The 25,083-nt window shown below is 33.6% G+C and overlaps 1 protein-coding gene across 3 annotated transcripts in view; it reads left to right on the top strand.

Annotated features, from left to right (window-relative positions):
- Positions 1-983: 983 nt before the first annotated feature.
- Positions 984-25,083, top strand: part of LOC111051782 (calcium uniporter protein, mitochondrial) — a 394,346-nt gene continuing 370,246 nt past the window's right edge. For 2 of the 3 annotated variants that reach the window (XM_039437436.1, XM_039437434.1), the window contains exon 1: positions 984-1,085. Coding sequence is in view for 1 of the 3 variants with exons in the window: in XM_039437435.1 (XP_039293369.1) it covers positions 1,119-1,223 (105 nt within the window). In the remaining 2 variants the exon portion in view is untranslated. The other variant, XM_039437435.1, reaches the window with a different exon arrangement.

Raw genomic sequence — 25,083 nt, 5'->3', positions numbered from 1 at the left:
GACAGTAAACGGAGTACATAACACTTGGAAAATTGGATGTTGCACAAAATACAACACGCGACTGCTCGTGTGATTGAGTAGGGCGCGACCACCGGAACGTTAATATTAGTTCTTTGATAAAGCTCAAGTATACATACGTTATTCTATTTATTAAAAGTTAATTTTTTACTAGTCTACAATGAATCAGGATTACTGTTAAGCAGCTGCGTTTACACCAAAGTTATTAACAAAAGGTTTACTTTTTCGTCCTTATAGATTCTATTAGATTGAACATAACTTATCATGCACATATGCCGTTCATGTGTATCATGTGTATGATAAGTTATGTTCAATATAATAGAATCTATAAGGAAGGAGAAATAAACATTTTGTTAACAACTTCGGTGTAAACGCATCTTTACTACAGATAAGAGTTGCATACTAAAAAGCGAAATCCTTGTTTTCACCAAAGTTATTAACAAATGTTTATTTTTCCTTCCTTATAGATTCTATTAGATTGAACATAACTCATCATACACATGATGTGCCTATGTGTTTGTCAAGTTCCGTTTAATCTAATGGAATCTATAAGGACGGAAAAATAAACATTTTGTTAAATAACTTTGGTGTAAACGCAGCTTTTCTTGCACAATATTAATTATATGATCAACTTATTTGTAGAATGTATAAGAAAATATTTGCATACTTTAAAATTTTATTCATCCTTTAAATTTCATTTAGCTTTCAATATTGTTAAAAAGTTGTCAAATGAATAAAAACTGTGTCACAAAGTTAGCAAAGTAGAATAAAGAAAGGTTATACCAAGGTTATTCAAGCTTAAAATTACATTATCAAAATTGTCAGTTTGTTGAATGAATGTAAATATATTGTAAGGTACTCATTTTCAAATCATTTCATGCTCATAAATTAAAATAAACTGTTGAAAAGATTAATTTTATGTCAGATTTTTAGGTTATGTTATAACGATTATTATTTTCTTCCAGCTGATCGTTCGATTTCGATATGTCGACTACGCCAGTCGACCTCACCGCCGCATCGACTATCGACCGCAGCCGACATCGATATCTCGCCGACGATTTGCCAGGGTACGCTGGATTTTAGCAGTTTAGTATGGAAACATGGCCGTGGGTAGTGTAGTGTCTCGTTCTAAGGTGCTTCTTACGGTCGATTTGAATCGTGTTTTTAGTTTAAGCTATTTTGTGGGAACTGGAAAATGTCATGAAGTAAGTGCACTCACAAATTTCACCTACAATCTCTAACAATTAGGTTATGTTGTACAGTAGTTCAGAATCTAACAAGTTTTTTGTAACCGGCTGTGTGAGACGATGTTGAATCCTGCAAGTTTTAACAGCAGTGTACACTAAAATATGCGTCAAATACTAATATATCCACGCTATCCATGTTTCAAAAATACTTATCCAACAATATTTGATAACAATCCAAGCTGTCAGTTACCGTAACTGTTGAAAATTACCAATATATTTTAAAACATAGGAGTGTCCGATACCAGGAATTGTTTTACCGATGATGTCATGGTTATTTCCATGTACGATAACTTGATTCATCCAAGAATAATTTTTATTCACTTGAAACCTTGATTGTACGCGGTTTGTTTACATTATTTTGAATTACGCTGCACTGTAGATGTAAACATGAACCATTTATAGGTCATTGATGCATGCTTCTAGCTTCAATAAATTTGTTAAGAGGTTATCAGCTCTGTCGTTATCCGTTGACACAGCTGTGTGGTAGTACTAACATGCATTAATTTCACCGGTAGTATACGGGTTATTTTGACTGCATCTAGAGTTCTGTCATAGATAAAATACTGTACAATAATTATGCTATTTTTTCTCTATGGTTCTCTCGACTTATCATTGTGGATGATAATATTTTATAGCCTCAGCAACAAAGAAAATAACCGTCAATTTAGAATGTTAATGAAAATGTCAAAAATAATTGATCGATCACTCGTTTTATTACTGCATTGTAATAGAGTTATGAGATATGAGTCATGTAGAGTTATGAGATATTTGTGATTATTTTCTGTGTTGAAATGTATTCAATTCGTCGTATTCCAAATAGGATTTATTCAACTATAGTTTATCATATCTAGTTTAGCGTCAATAGATGAATCAACCAAGTTGATTTAACTTTTTTATTTAATAGCGTGTCAAGAATGAGAATTTTTCTTCAACATTTGATTTCTTGAGGCAGAATTAATCTTCAGTGATAAGGTCAATCCTATTTTATTAAGCGAGCAATTTCTGTATTTTTATATCTGGTTATTTATGTTTAACGGATCTCGAAAACGGCTCCGACGATTTTCACGAAATTTGAAACATAGTAGGTTTATGATATAAAGATTCGATTGCACTAGGTCTCATCCTTGAGAAAACTCGCTGAACGACATTAAAAGGATAATTCATCCTTGGCTGAAACAGCTGTGGATAGTAAAAAAGTGAGTTTGTGAAAAATCAAAATATCGCATCCCCGAAATTCATAAGATGACGTATAGCCAGCTGTGAAATATAAACATGATCATTTTAGAGAATTGTGTTCTGTTTATCAATAAATAAAAATAACGAGCGAAGCTCGGTATTGGATATTTTTAAATGGATAAGACATACATATATTATTAGGTCAATAGAGCGCAAACGAGATTTTTTTTGGTTTTATTGAACTCCAAATTAAATTTTAAGAAAGATTTGACCATTTTAGAAAATTATCGATTGCCACCAAAAAAATATGACATTTTCCTTAAAAAGTACTGAATCGTGAACATTTTTTGAAATATCTCTATAACCATTGAAGATATAAAGCTGAGACCGGCTGCGTTAGACACCAAATTCAATTTCAGATAAGATTTAACCATTTTGAAACATATCGGTGCCACCAAAAAATTTTTTAGCTAATAGTTATTCCAATAATTACTTAGATAGTCATGAATGTACTGAAGTGTGCACATTTTATTGAAATATCTCAATAACCATTGAATATATAAAGCTGAGACCGGTTGCATTTAGTTTTAGATAAGATTTGACAATTCTAGAACATTTTGGTGGCATGAAAAAATAGTTTAGCCAATAGTTATTTCAATAACTTCTTTGATATTCCATGAATTTATTGAATTGCGCACATTTTTTGAAATATCCGTCAGTCATTCTTCTTAAAGGTGCATTTTCGTTTATGCTTAAATTTCCGCAGTCGAAGACGGCAAGCAGTGTTGACATTCATATTGTCCAAATTTCAAGTGTGCTGAAACAGCTGATCCAATAACTTTTCATTATTTTTGTCTATTATTAAAGAATTGAACATTTCTAATAATATCAACAGCTGATCCAATAACTTTTCATTATTTTTGTCTATTATTAAAGAATTGAACATTTCTAATAATATCAATATATTGCCACTTGAAGATGAATAAAAAAGTATAAGCTCAACCTGCCCCATTAAAACATAATTGAACATAATCTTTTAGGTTATGTAGGCAAATTGAAATCTACCCAATCTGAGATCCTCACCCTGTCGTGGTCAACCACCACCACAACCTAAAAGATTATGTTCAATTATGTTTTAATGGGGCAGGTTGAGCTTATACATTTTATACTTTAAAATGACAATATGTTGATATTATTTATTTATTTATTTAATCATTCAGAATAATTACACAACTTACAGAAAAGTACCACAGGCTTATAAGCCCAAAACGGTTCCAATTCTAATTTATACAACTACAGTCCAAATGTAGCTAGGTTATGTGTCACAACATTCATCAATTGCACACTCAATTTACAATTCAAAACACACAAAAATCATTTTTAAATTAAAAAAATACTTCTAAATTAATTAAATCAATCACAATTAATTAGAAAATTCCAAATTTGAAAAAAACTATAAAATTTTGAGACCGAAAAGACAAACACTAATGAACTTATTATTAGAAATGTTATGATTCTTGAATAATAAACACAAATAATGAAAATGTATTTGATCAGCTGTTTTAGCACACTTGAAATTTGGATAATTTGGATGTCAACAATGCTTGTCGTCGTCGACTGCAGAAGTTTACGCACAAACGAAAATGCACTTTTAGAAATGTGAATTAAATTACATCAAAGTAATGTCACAGCTGACTTGTCAATGGTAGGATTCCAGTCACCATACAAAGCTACAATACTAGTAGTTCTGTGAACAGTAGACCTCATGCAGTATTCTCATCCACAAGTACCTGATTGAAACTATAGACCTTATGGAAATACAGCAATAGACTGGCTTCTCCACACATCTGTGTAATCACTTGTCAGATGATTTATGATGAATAATTTTATAGTCTGATTTTTACTATAATATTGGCGTATGAAGGAGGCTCCTTTTTCCTTTTATATTATCCTTGAAATGCAAAATTTCCAAAAATCTTGTATATACGTTGACGGGCAATTAAAAAACGAACATACCTGTCAAATTTCATGAAAATCTATTACCGCGTTTCGCCGTAAAATATGCGCAACATGTAAACATTTAAACATTAAGAGAAATGCCAAACCGTCGACTTGAATCTTAGACCTCACTTCGCTCGGTCAAAAAATACTTTTGATCCTTCGGCTGAAGTTATACTCACTTTGAACGGTCAGCATTTCTTATAGAAAACATCAATACTACCCATTAGTGAGTTTCACTCTGAACTATCAGCATCTATGATTAGTGAATCTCTCTAATGGGAAGCATTAATGATTCTTATGAGGAATACTGACCGTTTGAAGTGTATCTCTCTCTCTTTACAGAGAGACGGCCCCTATTTTCTTATTTGCCTCATCAATTAGCTAGTTTGTCTTTGGCAATCAACTTGTGAACGGAACGCCAAGTGGATTTAGTGCTTTGATGTGGCATGGTCAATCAATAGTGTCCTCCCCTATCGAAAGTTTGTTGGGTTGGTCTTCAAAGCATAATTTTTATCACAACTGATTCTAGAATCAAAGATGATTGGGAGGGTATTGATGTTTGTGTTTCTATAGTAAGATTGAGGTTATATTATTGAAACTTTCGGATTGTTTAGTGTTATTTCCGGCTCTTATCAACCCTTCGAAATTCAAAATTCATCAGTCATATCTCGAATACGTATTCTCTGAGTGTTAATCTTTGGTGAAAACAGAAATTTTAAACTTAACCTCACTTTGGACTATTTATGTGCCAAAATCAAGGGATTGAAGAAGTTTTGGGCAATTGCCTGTTTCTCTTTCCAAATATTGTGTTTGTGACTGTTCTAATAAATAAATAAATAAAGTTAGTGGAAATGATAGGATTACAGAGTTGCCAATACTCATAACATAATTATTGTAATATAATAATAATTTCATATCATTTTCGCTAGAATTTTGGCTTGTTAGGTTAACCTTCTGACTGGTTTGTACTTTTATCAGATCTTGTTCTGTTGAGTTGAAGAAAAATAAATGTTTTCTTCTAAAATTCTGAAATTTGAGGCCTGCTTTTAATCTTTGCATATATTGATAAGTTCAATCAATAATAATTGACTCTCAACCAGCAACTCTAATTTAAAAATTAAAAAAAACTTAGGCCTATAATGAAATAATTTGCATAAACTCAATCTCTCATTCATAAGGATTTATAATTAAATGTATGATTATGCAAGCACATTACATATCAGCTTGAGAATTGTTAAATTAGCAATGAAATTGAGTTTAATGGAATTCAATTGCATTGAAACAATTAATTACAAAACAGAATGGAAGTACAACAAACATATGTATAATAATTGATTTAGTTTTTATATTATTTATGGAAGCATGAATTATATTTCTCTACATTTGACAAAAATATGAGATTTCATTAATTTCTTCTAAAAATTTTATAGGAATATTATTGTATACACTCTATGTATGAAATGAAATCAAAAGCTTTTTTTAGGCTAAGTAATTTATATTTGTTTACTGCAAATTAATGATTCAATCACTTTTTGCTTTTGGAAAAAAAACGACTAGCAGTCAAATATTTTACAATAATTAAATAAATCACTTACTGGACAACGAGATCTTTCGGCAGTTCCGCCATCTTCTTGGTTGTACTCATAGACAAGTAGAAGGATAGGATTCTTAATTTCCAAAAGCAAAAAGTGATTGAATCATTAATTTGCAGTAAACAAATATAAATTACGATCCTATCCTATCCTTCTACTTGTCTATGAGTACAACCAAGAAGATGGCGGAACTGCCGAAAGATCTCGTTGTCCAGTAAGTGATTTATTCAATTATTGTAAAATATTCGACTGCTAGTCGTTTTTTCCAAAAGCAAAAAGTGATTTAATAATAAGCAGTTCGTGATGGAAAACAACATTGAAGAATTAATTATTAATTTTGACATTCGATAATACCCGAAACTAGTCGTGTATGAAATAAATTAATATAAGGGTAGGCTACTAGAATTTTTCATAATCATACATAAACAACATAAATTGTCCTGGATGTGATAGAGTATAAATTACATCCTGTAGATTCAATATGATTGATTGATTGATTGATTGAGTACTTTATTTATGTAGATTACAATATATACTGGCTTATACACTTATATACAATAGCTTACAATACAGCAAAATTATAGATGAATTTACATAATATAGACTAAGGAAATTATTATTGAACTGTATATGATATGAAAAAAGCAATTTGTGATAACTATAGATAATATTGTTATGCATCTACATAAATTGGCGGAGCTTTGGACATATCAATGTCCATTCTTCGGAAAGAATATTAAAAATATCCTCCCCACTAACTCTCTACCAAAAAGAAAGGGAGTCTGAAATTCTATGATATTTAATCTAGTAAAGGAGAACATTATATCTGTTTCTCTTATGAATATAATCTACCAGATTCTACTTGTTAAAAAATGCTGTTTAGTATGAGAACTCTTTTAGAATCTTGTTGCAACGGTTACTACTGTACTATAACAACAATAGTCGATTAACCTTGGCATAGTTCAGGTATCAATGGTGAAATTCACTTAAAACTGTCAGAATTACTCATAAATTGCATCAATGCTAATCATTCAATTAATGCTGAAAGTTCCAATTGATTATCGCTGTAAGAAGTTGGCATATGTGTCTTCCATTTAAATTCCAATCTATTTTCACTTATCACGCCTCTATTGGAATAAGATCTAAACATCAGAAGATGAAAATTTCAAGTGTTTTATTTTTTCTCGCCGTTGACGTATAACAGTTGAAGAGTTGATTGTTTGTTTTTTCAACTTGGCAGATTTTGTCGTTTGTTTATTCTGGTGATTTTCCGTTAATTGTAGATATTTTTCAAGTAAATTCATTTTAAGTAAAATTTCTTGTAGAGTAATTTAGAAAAGTATATTGGTTAATGTGTCGTATCTTTGTAGTTTATCTTCTGAAATTAATGTCATAGACAAAGATGTAATTGGAAGAAACAGATTAATACTAATAATAATATTAATAAAGCCTTTATTGGTTCCCAACACTATACAATAATACAAAAGAAAGAATGAACATCTTTGCTAAACTGAAAATATTAAATAACATTACTGAATTAGCTAGCTTTTTTTTCAAATAGTCCAAACTCCATTTTTAGTATACAAGATTAAATAAAAAGAAAATGCAAAAATGTTCTTATCATTTTATTTGTGGAAACCAGGTCCTCTATTGGACATAGGCCTCTCCCAGGAAGAAACAGATTATTGTGTATTAAATAATTTTTGTAATAATTGTATGTAGCGATGTGATTTTTTGATCTTCACAAATGTTAGATATTATGTAGGCATGAAACATTTTCAGATCATAGTCATAAGCTGAAGTAATTATTTATGTAGGTTTTTTATTTATTTCTTGTGCTTGTTGTATTTTTGTAAAATTGAAGTATTTGTTGTATTCTTTGTGTTGAAGTATTTTTTGTTGTATTCGTTGTGTTGAAGTATTTTTTGTTGTATTCGTTGTGTTGAAGTATTTTTTGTTGCATTCGTTGTGTTGAAGTACTTTTTGTTGTATTAGTTGTGTTGAAGTATTTTTTGTTGTATTCGTTGTGTTGAAGTATTTTTGTTGCATTCGTTGTGTTGAAGTATTTCTTGTTGTATTCTTTGTGTTGAAGTATTTCTTGTTGTATTCGTTGTGTTGAAGTATTTTTTGTTGCATTCGTTGTGTTGAAGTATTTTTTGTTTTCTATGTGTTCGTTGTATTTTTTGTATTTCCTTCATTCATATTCATTTATGTTTTAATAAACATCAGTTTCGTAAAACCTTTTCATTATTATCCCATTTCAGTTCATAGATTAACCCATTTTAGATAATAGATTGTATTCAAAGTTGTTATTTGTATTCTCGTATTTTCATTTTTAATAAATTCATTCATTATTTATTTCTCATTTCTCCATAGTTTCAGTATTACTATAGTGAGATCCATGTTATAATGACAGTATTTCATTAACTTTGATGTTGCTATCCTTGTCTATTATTCGACAAAGCAGGTAGTACTATCCTTTTCTAGCTCCGCAACGATGCCAAATCTGTTTTTGACAATGTAGAAATATAATTTAATAAGGCAGAGAATCAGCAACGCTGTTCTTCTATCTTTATCCACTGTCATTATAACGTGGACCTCACTATACATTCATTTTATTATGACAAATGCGTACTGAGTTGCTATTCTATTTTTTGCTGAGGGTGATGCCCTCATGAGCTCTAGGCTTGTGCGTGGGTAATGAAGCGGATGACAATGAGAGATGAATGGACCTACAGTTTTAGGTAGTTTCCGAACCACAGGTAAGAGATTTTACAACTCATAAATCATGATCAGTGGAGTTGGCTAAAGCGGCCTCTCTTCCAACGAGGGTAGCAGACTTATTTTTGCCTGTAAAGGTAGGCGCACACAGATCCTCATCGGACTGACGGATCGGATGATTAGATTTGATGCATTGTTTTCAATTGGAGCGCGCATACCTATCCGCATCGTATAGGTATGCGCACATCAATTGAAAACAATGCATCAAATCTAATCGTCCGATGACGATCTGTGTTCGCCTACCTTTAATACGCCTATTTTCACGAATATTCATTACCTATTCTTATCAATAAAGTCATCTATTGTTGGACAGCAATATTTTCCTAAATCATTAATGAGAAAAATGAATAAGCAAACAATCCATAGTTAATAATTAATTGCTACTATGAATAATATAAGGTATCCGCTGTCAGAAACCGATATAACTCTAAATTATGTAGGTAGGTTAGAGTGGAGTAAAAAAGTACATGAAATGTAATGAACTACTGGGAGTTCTTCAGATCTCAAAGTGTCTAGCATAAATATTCAATTTGACTAACATTTCCTAAAAGTTTAATTATGTTTAAGGGCCGTTTGCACAGTGACAGATTAAACTAAATTTCATTTTAAACTGGATTAAATCCGTATCAGGTCTAGTTTGTTGACCGAGCGAAGTGAGGTCTAGGATTCAAGTCGACTGTTTGGCATTTCTCTTAATGTTTATATGTTGCGCATTTACGGCGAAACGAGGTAGGCTAATAGATTTTCATGAAATTCGACAGGTATGTTCCTTTTTTAATTGCGCGTCGACGTATATACAAGGTTTTTGGAAATTTTCCATTTCAAGGATAATATAAAAGGAAAAAGGAGCCTCCTTCATTAGAGTAAAAATCAGACTATAGAATTATTCATCATAAATCAGCTGACAAGAGATTGCACAGATGTGTGGAGAAGCCAGTCTATTGCTGTATTTCCTTAAGGTCTATAGTTCCAATCAGGCACTTGTGGATGAGAATACTACGTGAGGTCTACTGTTCACAGAACTACTAGTTATAATGTGTTTCATTTTGAGTCACCAGCTGTTTAAATCGAGTTTAAGCTTTGACTGTGCAAACTGCCCTTAAAGGTAAAAGGAAAGTTTAGGTTCTGGCTTTTAAATGGTTTTTAGTTAATATTAGAAATTTTTCGATAATTTTATAGGATATAATAAACACAAATTTTAAAAAGCAGAAATACTTTCACATTTGTAATACCAGACAATATTAATGACACACGAATTATTGAGTGTGGGTGAAATTTGAAGTTCTCATTGTAACAACCAATATGACATCGAATTACAAAAGTAATAAAGCATTGAAGGTAAATTGCACAAAAATCCTATTGATATTGAATTCTCTTTGGATTCCTTTATTGAATCTGAATGTAGTTCCGGGAGATGACATCATTTTACGGCGGTTAAATTTGATTGGATCTTTGTGCAAATGGCTGTAGAAATGAATGAATTAATATACACTTTTGTGTAGTTGAGAAGTTGATATTGTGGTAATTATATAAAGGCTGATACAGATTCATAAAATCTGTAGTTTTTGACAATTTCTGAGTCTTTTTATTTAATAAAATAATTAGACATTATTTAGGTCGGACTCCTTCATTGGAACTCCTGAATGTAGTTCCGGGAGATGACATCATTTTACGGCGGTTAAATTTGATTGGATCTTTGTGCAAATGGCTGTATAAATGAATGAATTAATAGACACTTTTGTGTAGTTGAGAAGTTGATATTGTGGTAATTATATAAAGGCTGATACAGATTCATAAAATCTGTAGTTTTTGACAATTTCTGAATCTTTTTATTAAATAAAATTAATATACATTATATAGACACAGAAAAGTATTAATTTCGGTGAAGTATTCCAAATTGTGAATGAGGTAAGTGAATTAATAATGGATTTATTAATAAATAAATGGAGAAAAGAGTAGTAGTACAGTAGTCGTAGTCTGTGATTTTGTAGTAGTATATTAGTAGAATTAATAGTAGTAGTAGTAAGTAGTAAAACTGTCTTTATTTATACAAAAAAATTCAGTACAACTCATTCAACTCAAAAATAAAGCATTATATTCAAAGGCATTAAAATAATTGAATAATAGGCTAATCAAGATCTACATAAGAATGGAAACTTATTCAATAAAACAATTATTACAGTATGAGAAGTGAGTGGATACAATGAAATTATATTTTATTTATTCTGTTTCTACATTAAAATAAAAAGTTCACAAAATCATTAAAATAATTGAATAATAGGCTTATCAAGAACTACATAAGAATGGAAACTTATTCAATAAAACAATTATTACAGTATGAGAAGTGAGTGGATACAATGAAATTATATTTTCTTCAGTTCTGTTTCTACATTAAAATAAAAAGTTCACAAAGGCATTAAAATAATTAAATAATAGGCTAATCAAAAACTACATCTTGAAGAGTGGAAACGCATTTGAAAAAACAATTACAGTATGAGAAGTGAGTGGATACAATGAAATTATATTTTCTTTAGTTCTGTTTCTACAGTAAAATAAAAATTTCATATTGTGGTATTCTCCACTCTGGTTTTTCTTCTAAAAGCAATGTCCCATGTTGGGAAAATGAATGAAAAATAATAAAGCATTAAAAAAACGATTACAGTATGAGAAATGAGTGGATACAATAAAATTAAATGATGTTTTCTTCAGTTCTGGCTGTTTCTACGTTTAAATTTAAAGTTCTGGTTGAAATATTCTTCACTATGGTTTTCCTGCTAAAAGCAATTTTCCAAGTTGAAATGGAATTCTCCAGCTCTGTTATTATTATCAACAATAATAAAAAATGAGTAGGTACATGTACAAACGAATTTCTAGTTCTGTTTTTACGGTTCTAATCAAAAGTTCATGTGGTAATTCTCCAACTCTTTCTTCCTCATGGAATACGGTTCATGTGGTAATTCACTAACTCTGTCTTCCTCATAGAATAACTTGTTACAGTCACAAGCAACGGAGAGTTGAATGACCTCATTATGCGTTAATATCTCTTGTTTATGATGGCTATTATTAAATCAATCACATGCCTCCACTTTTTCCCCCAACTCATCGAGCTTTTGCGTGAGTTTCCCTGAATATTTCCCAGATGAAAAGTCATTTTCCAAATGGAAAGCGTACAAGCGTACAAGAGCCGAATGAAAATTCCTGCCCAGGTTTTAATTGTTGTTAGTTATGGGAGAGGTTGACCTTTCTGTGTTTTTACTCACGCACATGTATATACTTTATATGCTTTACCCTATATACATGGAAGTTGTCACGTGTCTTAAAAAGCGGTTGTTATATATACTTTACTCTATACAGTTTACTCTGTATATACATGTATATGGTGGCTGTTGTTCTCTTCAGTTCTCTCTCTCACTCTCACACACACACTCAAACTCTTCCCATTTTTTCATTTTCGACAGTTTTTCTCCCTCCTCCAAAACTTTCCTCTTCATTTTTCACTAGAATTATTATTTATTCTCGTCGTATTATTTATTCTACTCCTATAATTTTATCTCTATTCCTTCTTCAGTTCTCTTCGACCCTTTTGTTGACCGAGCGAAGTCAGGTCTAAGTTTCAAGTCGACGGTTTGGCATTTCTCTTAATGTTTAAATGTTTATATGTTTCGCATTTACGGCGAAACGCGGTAGTAGATTTTCATGAAATTTGACAGGTATGTTCCTTTTTAAATTGCGCGTCGACGTATATACAAGGTTTTTGAGAACTTTGCATTTCAAGGATAATATAAAAGGAAAAGGGAGCCTCCTTCATACGCCAAAAATCAGACTATAGAACTATTCATCATAAATCAGCTGACAAGTGATTACACAGATGTGTGGAGAAGCCAGTCTATTGCTGTATTTCCATAAGGTCTATAGTTTCAATCAGGTACTTGTGGATGAGAATACTGCGTGAGGTCTACTGTTCACAGAACTACTAGTTATTCATCTCGTCATATTTATATTCTACTCCTATAATTTTATCTCTATTCCTTCTTCAGTTCTTTTCTCTTCGACCCTTTTGTATAGTCTTCTGTTTTATATTTCAGCTATTTTAATAGATTTTCTCTTCATTTATTTTTCATTTACTACTTTTTTCTACTTGCATACTTCTTGCTAATTTCTCACTATTATTTCATCTCTTTTTGTCATTCGTTTAGTGTTTTGTAATCAGACAGAGAAGGCAGCTCTATCCTTTTCCAACTCCGCACCGTTGTCGAATTGTTTTTAGAATTGTTGAATGAAAAGAATGAAGAAATTGTCAAAAAACCACAAATTATTGATACTTAGAAAGACCGGTATAAACTAGTTTATAGTTTATCAGAGATTGACAATGTTGTAATAACCGAAACCGGTCTTACTAAGTCTGTGGTTTTTTGACAATTTCTTAGTCTTTTTCATTCAATATGAATAATTATCACAATATCAACTTCTCAACTACACAAAAAGTTTAGTTATTGTCTTTTTTTCCTCCCCCTCCTAGATTCTCTTTTCATCTTGCTTTTCCATTTTTTATTTCTCTTCTCATCCAAACAGTAGATTTCACTTATAATTCTTCTTCACTATTCTTTATCTTTTCTTCACTTTTCCTGTTCTATTAACCTTTCTCACCTTGCTCCTAAGCTGTTCTTCGATCTCCATCCGTTTGCTTCATTTCATCCCTTATCTACTATTCTATTTATTCTGTTCTCTTTTCAAAGTAAAAGTTCTTTCTCTTTTCACCCAGTTTTTTCTCCTTTCCTTACTTCCTCCTATCTTCTTCCTCTTTCCATACACATTTTTTCTCTCTCTTTTCTCTACTCCCCCTCCCATCTTCTATCTCTTCTCCCAGTTTTTTCTCTCCTTTCCTTAATCCCCCCATCTTCTTCCTCTTTCCACACACTTTTTCTCTCTTTTCTCTACTCCCCCTCCCATCTTCTATCTCTTCTCCCAGTTTTTTCTCTCCTTTCCTTAATCCCCCCATCTTCTTCCTCTCTCCACACACTTTTTATCCCTCCTTCTCCTTCCCCTACTCCCTCCAACTTCTTTCTCTCCTCTTTTCTCTCTCTTCTTTCTCAACCTCTCACTTTTCTCTCTCCTTTCCCTACTTACCTCGTCCCACATTTTCAACCCTTTTTCTATTTTTGTTTTCCTTCGCTTATTTACATGTTTTATGGAAATGGCGCATAGTGTGTTTTGTGGATCGTGACTTGGTTGGGAGGGTGGGGGGTCGTGGAGGGTTCAGAGGAGGAGAGAGAGGGAGGGAGGTTTTGTGAGCTTTGCATAATGTAAGTTGAAGCTGTTTGCGCTTTTATTGACTTGGTGCTTGTGGTGTTGTTTTTTATTTTTATTCGCCTCTGTTTAGACTGTGGTTGTCGGGGGGGGGGGGAAGGGTATTGTTTACAATAGTAATTTTGATGGTTTAGTTTTCAATGTCGATTAATTGATTTTATCTCCCAGTTATCTCTAGCACAGCTACAGCTGATGATTTTTTGTCATTTTTATCTTCCTCTAATTCACCTTATTCTCGTCCTTTTCTCATTTCTTTATATTTTTCTCCTTCTCCCACTTTATAATATCCTATTCTCATCCACTTTTCCCCATTGTTCTCCTTTTTTACTTTCCTTGCCCTATTACCTACCATAGGTGAGGAAAGTATTGCTTTCCGAAAAAATAAAGGTACACCAATCTCTAAATTTCTATACGTTTCAAGGTCCCCTGAGTCCCCTGAGTTCTGGGTGTGTGTGTGTGTGTGTGTGTGTGTGTGTGTGTGTGTGTGTGTGTGTGTGTGTATGAGTGTATGATTGTGTGTGTGTGGACTCAGGGGACGTCCAAAAAGTGGTTTTTGGGTATTGGTGTGTGTGTGTGTGTGTGTGTGTGTGTGTGGTGTGTGTGTGTGTGTGTGTGTGTGTGTTATGTCTTTGAACACGATAACTCCATTCCTAATTACCCGATTGACTTGTAATTTTAAACTTAAGGTCCTCATACCATGAGGATCCGACAATAAGACATTCAATAAATTTTAATTCAAAATGGCGGAAAAAATGGCGGATAATTACTAAAAAACCATGAAACCATTTCTTCTCATTCTTCTTTTTCTTTTCCTCCTACTCCAAACTACATCATTGTCTTCTTCCTCTCATTTTTCCTACTATCTTCATCTCCTCCTCCTCCTCCCACTTTCCTCTTTCTTTTAATCTGTTGCTCTGCCTTCTCTTTCTTTTTTCTCCTCATTTTTCTATTTCTCTGCATTCTACCCCCCTCTTCTTGTCTTCTTTCCATTCTTCTTCTCATTCTTATTCCACTCCAAACTCTATTCTCGTCATCGTCCTCTCACTCTCTCTCTCTCTCTCTCCACCTCTTCTCCCACTTCCCTCATTCTTCTGATTTCTTGCTCTGTGTTCTTTTTCCTTATTCTTTATGTTTCTCCTTCCTCGCGTTTTTATCTCTCTCTACTCCACCCTATTCTCGTCTTCTCGTCCTCTTTTCCTCATCCCTCCTTAAACCCCCTTTCCTGTTCACATCCTCCCATTGTTCCCTCTCTCTCTCTCACTCTCTCACACACACTCACTCTCTCTCTTTCCACCTCTTCACGCAACTATATATTCTACAAAAGCAGGCCTTCTCCATTCATACAGTTCACGCAGCCGGGGGGGGGGAGCTTTTGGCAACACTGTCACGTGCAATGCGACACAAGACCCCTGGCCCCCCCATGTACCCCTACTGGATAAGAACCCCCCAACGGGGGGTGGAAACTTGCCTCCTTTTATCGTCCCCTAGGCCTCATCGAAACAACACACAATAGAATGTACGCCATAATCTGAATGGTGCTTTTCTTCCCACCGTACAAGTACAGTCATCAATGGAAATCATTGATAATATTACTGAATATACCAAAAATATTCAGATTCATTGAGTCCAAACTTCATTCAGTTAATTGAAAACTTGTATGATTGAAATTTTCACAAAAACCGAGAAACTAAAAAAAAATCTGGTGTGGCGCACTCAAACAACTTTTCTTGCCGTTATGAAAATTGATCATCTGACGCTAGTGTTCCCGCGCATCTCAAGTCTACTATTCAAAGATTTGAGCCAGCTGGTGACAGGGCAATAACGCTGGAGACACACATGAGGTCTGCTATCTCTTCATAGTGAATGATTTAATACAATCAACAATAATTTGCAATTGAATAATCACATTTTCTCGAATTTAAAGCATATTTTCAATTTTAGGTGGAAGTAATAAATGGAGTGAATACCTTGAACCTTAATTGATTGAAAATAATTACTGATCATTAATTGTAGAGATTTTCATGCTCAATCTACTCCACTTGATTTTTTTCGTTTCAATTGTATCTGAAGTCTGATAGTTGGGAATCTATCTGCATTGATGGGGCGAAGCTCCTGAAATTTTTACAGATATGGGACTTGTGGCAGTTGATAGAGCTTATCGATGACTATTTTAGGTATGAATTTGATCAAAATCGTTGGAGCCGTTTTCGAGAAAATTGCAAAAAACCCCGTTTTTGACAAAATTTTCGCCATTTTAGCCGCCATTTTGAATTGCATCAGATCGAAATTGTTCGTGTCGGATCCTTATATCGTAAGGACCTTAAGTTCCAAATTTCAAGTAATTCCGTTAATTGGGAGATGAGATATCGTGTACACAGACGCACATACACTCATATACACACACACACACACACACACACACACACACACACACACACACACAAACACACACACACACACACACACACACACACACACACACACACACACACACACACATACACACATACAGACCAATACCCAAAACCACTTTTTCGGACTCAGGGGACCTTGAAACGTATAGAAATTTAGAAATTGGGGTACCTTAATTTTTTTCGGAAAGCAATACTTTCCTTACCTATGGTAATAGGGCAAGGAAAGTAAAAAAACTTCTTCAAATATATTGTATATTCAATTGATAAATTGCGTTATGTTAAATGATTCATTATACCAGTTAATTATAACTGGTTGAATATTTTGATTGTGTTAATTGTACGTTACTAAACGAGTGTTAATGCTTTTTCAGCATATCTGCAATTAGCGGAAATTTCGCCCACTTTCCTTAAAAAGCGACTCGGATAGTCAAAGTTGAAGTTTGGATAATTGGAGTTCTACTGTAGTTGGAATAACTCGATAATTTGATAGAATAACTGGACACAATGATATCTAGTTGAATCTCTGTGTAACGGAGTGAAATTAAACTGAGAGAAATCTTGATGTGGACAGGAACTTAAAATAAACAAAACATAAATAAAACAAATCAAACATTGTAAACGTCACGTGACATCAATTCGTTATCCAAAGATTCTATAGTCAGATTTACGTTATGAAGTCAGTAGAAAAGATAGGACTACAGTGTTGCCGATCCTCTGTTACCACTGCCTTCTATATTAGATAGCTGTGATTCAAGTTATTCCGGTATATCTGAATTGCTGACTCGTGTATAACCCATGGTTTGTTTTTCGAGATCCTTCTCTGGAAAAGATTGAATTGAATTGAATTGAATCGCTGCCTTTATTAAAAACCTAGGAGGGCGAAGTTAGGGCGCAGCCGGCCCTCTCATTGAGACACACTTGGATTAGTTGAACTCACATATATTTCGATTTTCTATAAAGAAATAAACATAGATGTGAGCTAGTTTTTCTCTAAAGAAATATACCTAGATATAGAATTTCTAAAGATTAACAAACATTAATTACGCTAGTGACATGGCTAGTTAAAGCTATATACATTACGATTTTCTATATAGAAATGAACCAATACAAGCTAGATTTTCTCTGGAGAAATAGTCATAAACATAAATATAGATTTTCTATAGAGTGACGTATAGACAAGGTTTTTGAGAACTTTGCATTTCAAGGATAATATAAAAGGAAAAAGGAGCCTCCTCCTTACGCCAATATTAGAGTAAAAATCAGACTATAGAACTATTCATCATAAATCAGCTGACAAGTGATTACACAGATGTATGGAGAAGCCAGTCTATTGCTGTATTTCCATAAGGTCTATAGTTTCAATCAGGTACTTGTGGGTGAGAATACTGCATGAGGTCTACTGTTCACAGAACTGTTCACTGACCTGGCTTTGCTATTTGTAGACGTATTGCAACTTTAACATTAATCCTTGTAAGATATATTGTGAGTTTCACTCAAAACCGTCAGCATTTCTGATCAGTAACACCAATGTATCTCCATTCAATCAATACTGCCAGTTTGAAGAGAATCTCACTCTAGGTCTACGGCTCATTGGAAGTGACGTGCTTGGTCGAAATACGTTACAGTTGATTTCAGATAAGATACAGGGTGTCTCGTAAATAGTGTCTGGCTGAGCTTTTGTTTTGGTCTGCAATGAGTATAAATAGATGGTGCTTGGAGCCTTATTTGCGGTTCAGCCATTAAGGGGAGTTCCATCTCGCCCTTTGTTAGATCCAGGGTTAACTGAGAGCTAGGCTTAATGGATTGATACATTATGTTGTGAATTTATTCGAGTAGATTTTAGGATAGAAGTAGTTTTGAGTTGAAATCGAATTAAATTCCCTTGTTTGCCATAAAAAGATAAAACTCATTCTTAACAAAAATCGACTTGTAATTTGGAACATGAACGACCCATACCTTAGGATATCTTCTCATGCTATATTTTCTCTATTACTTTACTTATGTATTGATAACATTGGATGAATAAATATATAAATACAAACGGAATACAGTAATTATCAAGATAGGAAATGTTTCAACTATGTTCCTGAATATATTATACAGTTGAAAAGCGTGCCTCCAATAATTGACCGAGCGAAGTGAGGTCTAAGTTTCATGTCGACGGTTTGGCATTTCTCTTAATTTTTAAATGTTTATATGTTGTGCATTTACGGCGAAACGCGGTAATAGATTTTCATGAAATTTGACAGGTATGTTCCTTTTTGAATTGCGCGTCGACGTATATACAAGGTTTTTGGAAATTTTGCATTTCAAGGATAATATAAAAGAAAAAAGGAGCCTCCTTCAAACGCCAATATTAGAGAAAAAATCAGACTATAGAATTATTCATCATAAATCAGCTGACAAGTGATTACACAGATGTGTGGAGAAGCCAGTCTATTGTTGTATTTCCATAAGGTGTATAGTTTCAATCAGGTACTTGTGGATGAGAATACTGCGTGAGATCTACTGTTCACAGAACTACTAGTAGGATAGAATTAGTTTTGAGTTGAAATCGAATTAAATTCCTTTGTTTGCCATAAAAAGATAAAACTCATTCTTAACAAAAATCGGCTTGTATAAACGACCTATACCTTGGGATATCTTCTTATACTATATTTTCTCTATGACTTTACTTATGTATCGATAACATTGGAAGAATAAATATATAAATACAAATTAAATTATCAAGATAGGAAATTATCAACTATGTTCCTGAATATATTATACAGTTGTAAAGCGTGCCTCCAATAATATGACCCTAATCTATTAGCTCAATTTTGAGTAGTCGAGTCGTAATCATCAAGAAAATGAAAAGGTTCTCTCAACAACCGTAATTTCCTCGGAGATGAGTGGCTATAAATCATTCCTGCTATAGTGTAATTCACTTTGATTTGTCAGCATTATTTATAGATAAAATTGATGCTCCCCCATTCAACCAACGCTGACAGAAGTGGATCTCACTTGAGCCCCTTTGGATTCACTTTAGACTGTCAGAATTCGTTATGAGTGAAGTCAATGGTTTCGTATTTAACTAGAGCTGACAGAAGTGATCACACTTGAGCCCCTCACAATAGGTTTGGATTCAATTTAGACTGTCAGAATTCGTTATGAGTGAAATCAATGGTTTCGTATTTACTCAATGCTGACAGAAGTGGATCTCTCTTGAGCCCCTCATGATAGGTTTGGATTCACTTTAGACTGTCAGAATTCGTTATGAGTGGAATCAATGGTTTCGTGTTTAACTAAAGCTGACAGAAGAGAGCTGACTTGACAGTGGGACTTGATTGTAGGCCCGCTCCCGCATTTATTTCATTAGGCTTCCTGCCTGCCTGCCATCGTGTAAAGCCTGACTTGTCAAATTGACTTGTATCACCAATGTCAACCCATCCCCAGGTCCCAGTGTGTCATCGTTGGATTTCAATTTCAAAAACATAGGCTGAAACTGAGGGCAGAAATTATTCAAACGAGAATGACTCTGGTCTGTTTTTAGTGGTGGATATGTCCCGTCGAGGGAATATCGTAGCATGTTTTTGGGTATGAGTTTCACTTCAAACTTTCAGCAGTTCTTGTGAATATTATCGATGCTTCTCACTAGAAACAGTGCTGTCACAAATCTCACTATAGACAGAGCTATAGTGAGGTCCACGTTATAACGGCAGTGGAGAAAGATAGGAGAAAAACGTTGTGGAACCTCTATCTATTCATTGGGCCATATAAATAAAGTTGAGCATTTGCTTATACTTTTAAAATATGGAGCATTTGCTTCATTTTCTATGAATAAACGTGAGCAGAACCTTTTGCTCATGCTCATCAAAAAAATAGATGAGCATTTGCTCAAAAGTAAAAGCTTTTGCTCAAAATTGTATGAATAAACTAGAGCATTTGCTCAACTTTTGAAGCAAATGCTTCAAAAAAAGTGAGTCTAGTCTAGAGCAGCTTATATCACCTTTTGCTCATAGTAAAATGGCTCAACTAATTCGTATGAGGAAAAGGAAACTATACCAGATACGATCACAACCAATAGTTGAGAACTATAAAACTCTTTTTAGATTCAACCATGATATATATCACCATTATTCCTACAAAACAATAAATACAAAAGATAGCTAGCTACCTGTTATAAAGATAGCCATCACAAAATAGGAAATAGGCATTTAAGAAGATGAGAGTGTAGACGATTATAAGAAGGCTATTGATATTATAAGAATATGCTGAAGATTATTATAGAGATGACTTTTTCTCACGCTATTATTTCAAAATTCTAAACTCAACTAACCTAAAACTATTCATAAATAGAAAACAGAGCAGACGACGCAAACACAAGCGGTGCACCCTACTTGCATATTTAGCGCTTCCGTAAGCTATAAAAACAAAGTAAGGCTACAAAAGTGAATCAGCTGATGAAAAATCTTTAAAATACGTGAGTATTTGCTCCAGAGGTCAGGAGCATAAGGTAAGAGTATATAAGGTAAAGCTTATTCATATAAAAATGAGCAAATGTTTTTGCTTCTACCTTTTGCTCATGAGCAAAACCTTATGCTCCATGCTCTTGCTCATGAGCATTTGCCCTGGTTTTATTCATATGGGCCAATGCCTTCTATAGACGGTAGCTGATACAGGTTTATTGATGTATTATTAACTGTTCATTCTCGTCAAAAATTATCAATTATATTTTATGAAGCAAGAAATTATATTTTTCAATAATTTCATAATTGAGATGAAATATTTCGTTAATAAATTAATAATTCTACATTTTTAAAAGACGATCTGGCAACATAGGAAAGCGAGAAAGAGATGGCGCTATCCGCTTTGTTGACTGATAGACAAGGATAGCAATACCATTGCTAATCAAACACTGTCATTATAACGTGGACTTCACTATTGTTGAAACGTGTTTCGGATATGAGTATCGGTTTTGTGTTGTGTGATTTGATTTTTGAGTGTTGGAGAGCCACTATATTATCACAGAATATACAGAATGGAAACTTTTAATCAATCGCCTATCTAACCAATGCTTTTTACATGACGCCAATACTAAACACGTCACGTGACCTTGGGAAGTTCCAATCCTGGTCTTCTGATTGGCTCGTAGCAGTGAACGAGATCAATTGATCCGGATCATTGAGGTGATCCGAACCTACCATCAATACTATTACAATGCGGCGCTTCCTAACAAGATGTCGGATTTTAGCGTCAGGGTACTAGCCAAGTTTCCATACTGTATGTATACTGTGATATTATCAACTAGCAAGTAACCCGTGCTCTGCAAGGATCTATTTGAAAACTTGACAAACTGAAAACTTGAGTTTAAAGAATTTAAAATAGGCCTATAACCATCCTAGGTAAATTAAAAATCTATATATACAAAATTTCAAGTTAATCAGTTGAGTAGTTCAGACGTGATGCTGCGTCATTCGTGAATTTTGTATCCCGTATGTGTACAAGCCAATTCTTTCCTTCATTCTATAGAATATTGACTTGCTCAAATATTGAAAATGTGCTATTGCAGTTGAATTTGAGGTAGTATTGAGTATCGAACAGTGCTATGTACTATTGAAAATTTTGCTTGCTGCAGTATCGAAATATTTGCTACAAAATTAATATTGGGCTTGTTCCAATATCGGAAATGATGTGCTACAGTTTGGAATTGAAATTGAGGTAGTATTGACTATTGAGGACAGAATATCGAGCATAAATGTTTAAAAATGGTTTCAATGTTTTATGGTTTCAAACTGTCTTTACTATAGATATTAGCATTTGAAATTGAGGTAGTATTGACTATTGAGGACAGAATATCGAGCATAAATGTTTAAAAATGGTTTCAATGTTTTATGGTTTCAAACTGTCTTTACTATAGATATTTGCATATATCCACCATAATATGTGTGTTCCTTATTAATAACATCAACGCCACAGAGTAACAGAAAATGCAGTCCATCATGAGCTATAACTGACGAAAGAGCAGCCATTTCGTCTTCATTTCAACAGCCAATAGGAATTAGGTTACGGGAAATTCAGCCTACCACAAGTTAACCAATGAGAGAGCAGCGATTTATCGTCATGCCAACAGCAAATAGTAAATTCGTATGGCTTTTGTTGGTGGGGAGACCCTTGCGGGAAGGTCCCACCGCCTGAATATATAATTTGAGCCGTCAATGGGCCTTACGACTGTCATACTTCAGCCGGGACCGACAGTTTAACGTGCCCATCCGATAACACGGGAGTGATCTGGTTAAAAAACTTTTGTATGTGAGAGGGTTCGAACCCGGGATATCTATGCTGCTACGCAAGCTCTCTATCCACTAGACTACGGATCACTCCGTGGGAGTTGGGGATACAGGGAATTCTGTTTCAATGCTCACATAACTATATTACGGTAAACATATTATTATCACTTTTAGGATTCTTATGAGAATATTTCTAATTCTCTTATCTTATTCATGTGTCTAAGTATACCAATCTACGAAAAATTTGTTCAAGTACATACAACTTAACATTTTTGACCGAGCGAAGTGAGGTCTAAGATTCAAGTCGACGGTTTGACATTTCTCTTAGGGTCGTTTGCACAGTGACAGTTTAAACTAAATTTCATTTTAAACTGGATTAAATCCGTATCAAGTCTCGTTTGTTATAATGTGGTTCATATTTAGTTTAAGCCACCAGCTGATTAAATTCAGTTTAAGCTTTCACTGTTCAAACGGCCCTTAATGTTTAAATGTTTATATGTTGCGCATTTACGGCGAAACGCGGTAATAGATTTTCATGAAATTTGACAGGTATGTTCCTTTTTAAATTGCGCGTCGACGTATTTACAAAGTTTTTGGAAATTTTGCATTTCAAGGATAATATAAAAGGAAAAAGGAGCCTCCTTCATACGCCAATATTAGATTAAAAATCAGATTATAGAATTATTCATCATAAATCAGCTGACAAGTGATTACACAGATGTGTGGAGAAGCCAAGTCCATTGCTGTATTTCCATAAGGTCTATAGTTTCAATCAGGTACTTGTGGATGAGAATACTGCGTGAGGTCTACTGTTCATAGAACTACTAGTCTAGATTCAAGTGAATTGTGGTGGGTTGACAATGAATATAATTATTATATGAGATGATAAAAACTACTGCCTATCAAGTAGAAAGATATTCATTATCTGACATGGATAGATCACAATATTCACATTAGGTATCTATCCAAAATTTCGTTTACCACTTAATGTTCCAGCCCAATTTCACGTTTCAATCTCGTTAACGTCATTTTATTTTAATGAGGATTAAGTTCTCTTCATCACTGATTTATCAGCATACCTTAATATGGTTCAGTTTGATTCGAGACTATGGAGATAAAGCCATCTATATCTTCCTGTTTCTGTACAAATACAGATATAATGAGAATAGCATCAGATGATGAAAAGTGAAATGCTCGTGTTCGTGATGCATAAGTCTGTAGGTACGCACCCTAATATAAATTTCACTGATATATATACAAGGTTTTTGGAAATTTTGCATTTCAAGGATAATATAAAAGGAAAAAGGAGCCTCCTTCATACGCCAATATTAGAGTACAAATCAGACTAGAGAATTATTCACAAATCAGCTGATAAGTGATTACACTGATGTGTGGAGAAGCCAGTCCGTTCCTGTATTTCCATAAGGTCTATAGTTTCAATCAGGTACTTGTGGATGAGAATACTACGTGAGGTCTACTGTTCACAGAACTATTACTAGAAATTTATTTATTTATTTTCATTAATTTATTGTACAAAATACTACAATCATAATATAATTATGACATTTTAAGGAAAAAGTAGGCTGAGCTCGTACTATTTCTCTCCAAAAATTTTGATAAAAAGTTAATATTGTCCAAAGGTTGAGGTTATGCTATTTAACAATTTAACTGTTAACTCAAGCTAATAGCTCTTTTGCCTTGTAGTTCTTTTTTCGTGAAGCTATGTGACGCTTGTAGTCTTTCATACTGTGCCTTATTTCTTATAAACTCTCACCCCAACAAAACAGTAATAAAATCCTATACTATGCTATCTCCTCTTCCCATGCTATCCTTCCTCAATGATACAGCCAACAACCCTATAACTTTATTTTCGAAACCTGCACCACAAATTTCACATTTAAATCTCGTTAACGTAATTTAATTTTTATGAGGATTAAGTCTGTTCTCTTCATCACTGATTTATCAGCATAATGTGGTTCACTTTAATTCAAGAGCATAGAGATGAAGCCGTCTATACCTTCCTGTTTCTGTACAAATACAGATATAATGAGAATAGCATCAGATGATGAAAAGTGAAATGCACGTGTTCGTGGTGCATAAGTCTGTAGGTAGGCAACCTAATATAAATTCCTCTGTTATTATTATATACCTTATCGTTTTAGAGATGATTTTCTCTTCAGCATCAATTTATCAATAACACTAAGCTCCATATACACTTACCACACCGAAAGCCTGACTTTATTTTGGAACCTGCATCGCCAATTCTACGTTTGATCGT

This window comes from Nilaparvata lugens, chromosome 11 (genome assembly GCF_014356525.2).
Source record: "Nilaparvata lugens isolate BPH chromosome 11, ASM1435652v1, whole genome shotgun sequence".
NCBI lineage: Eukaryota > Metazoa > Arthropoda > Insecta > Hemiptera > Delphacidae > Nilaparvata > Nilaparvata lugens.
The sequence above is the reverse complement of the archived record's forward strand: the minus strand, read 5'-3'. Positions and strand labels throughout refer to the sequence as shown.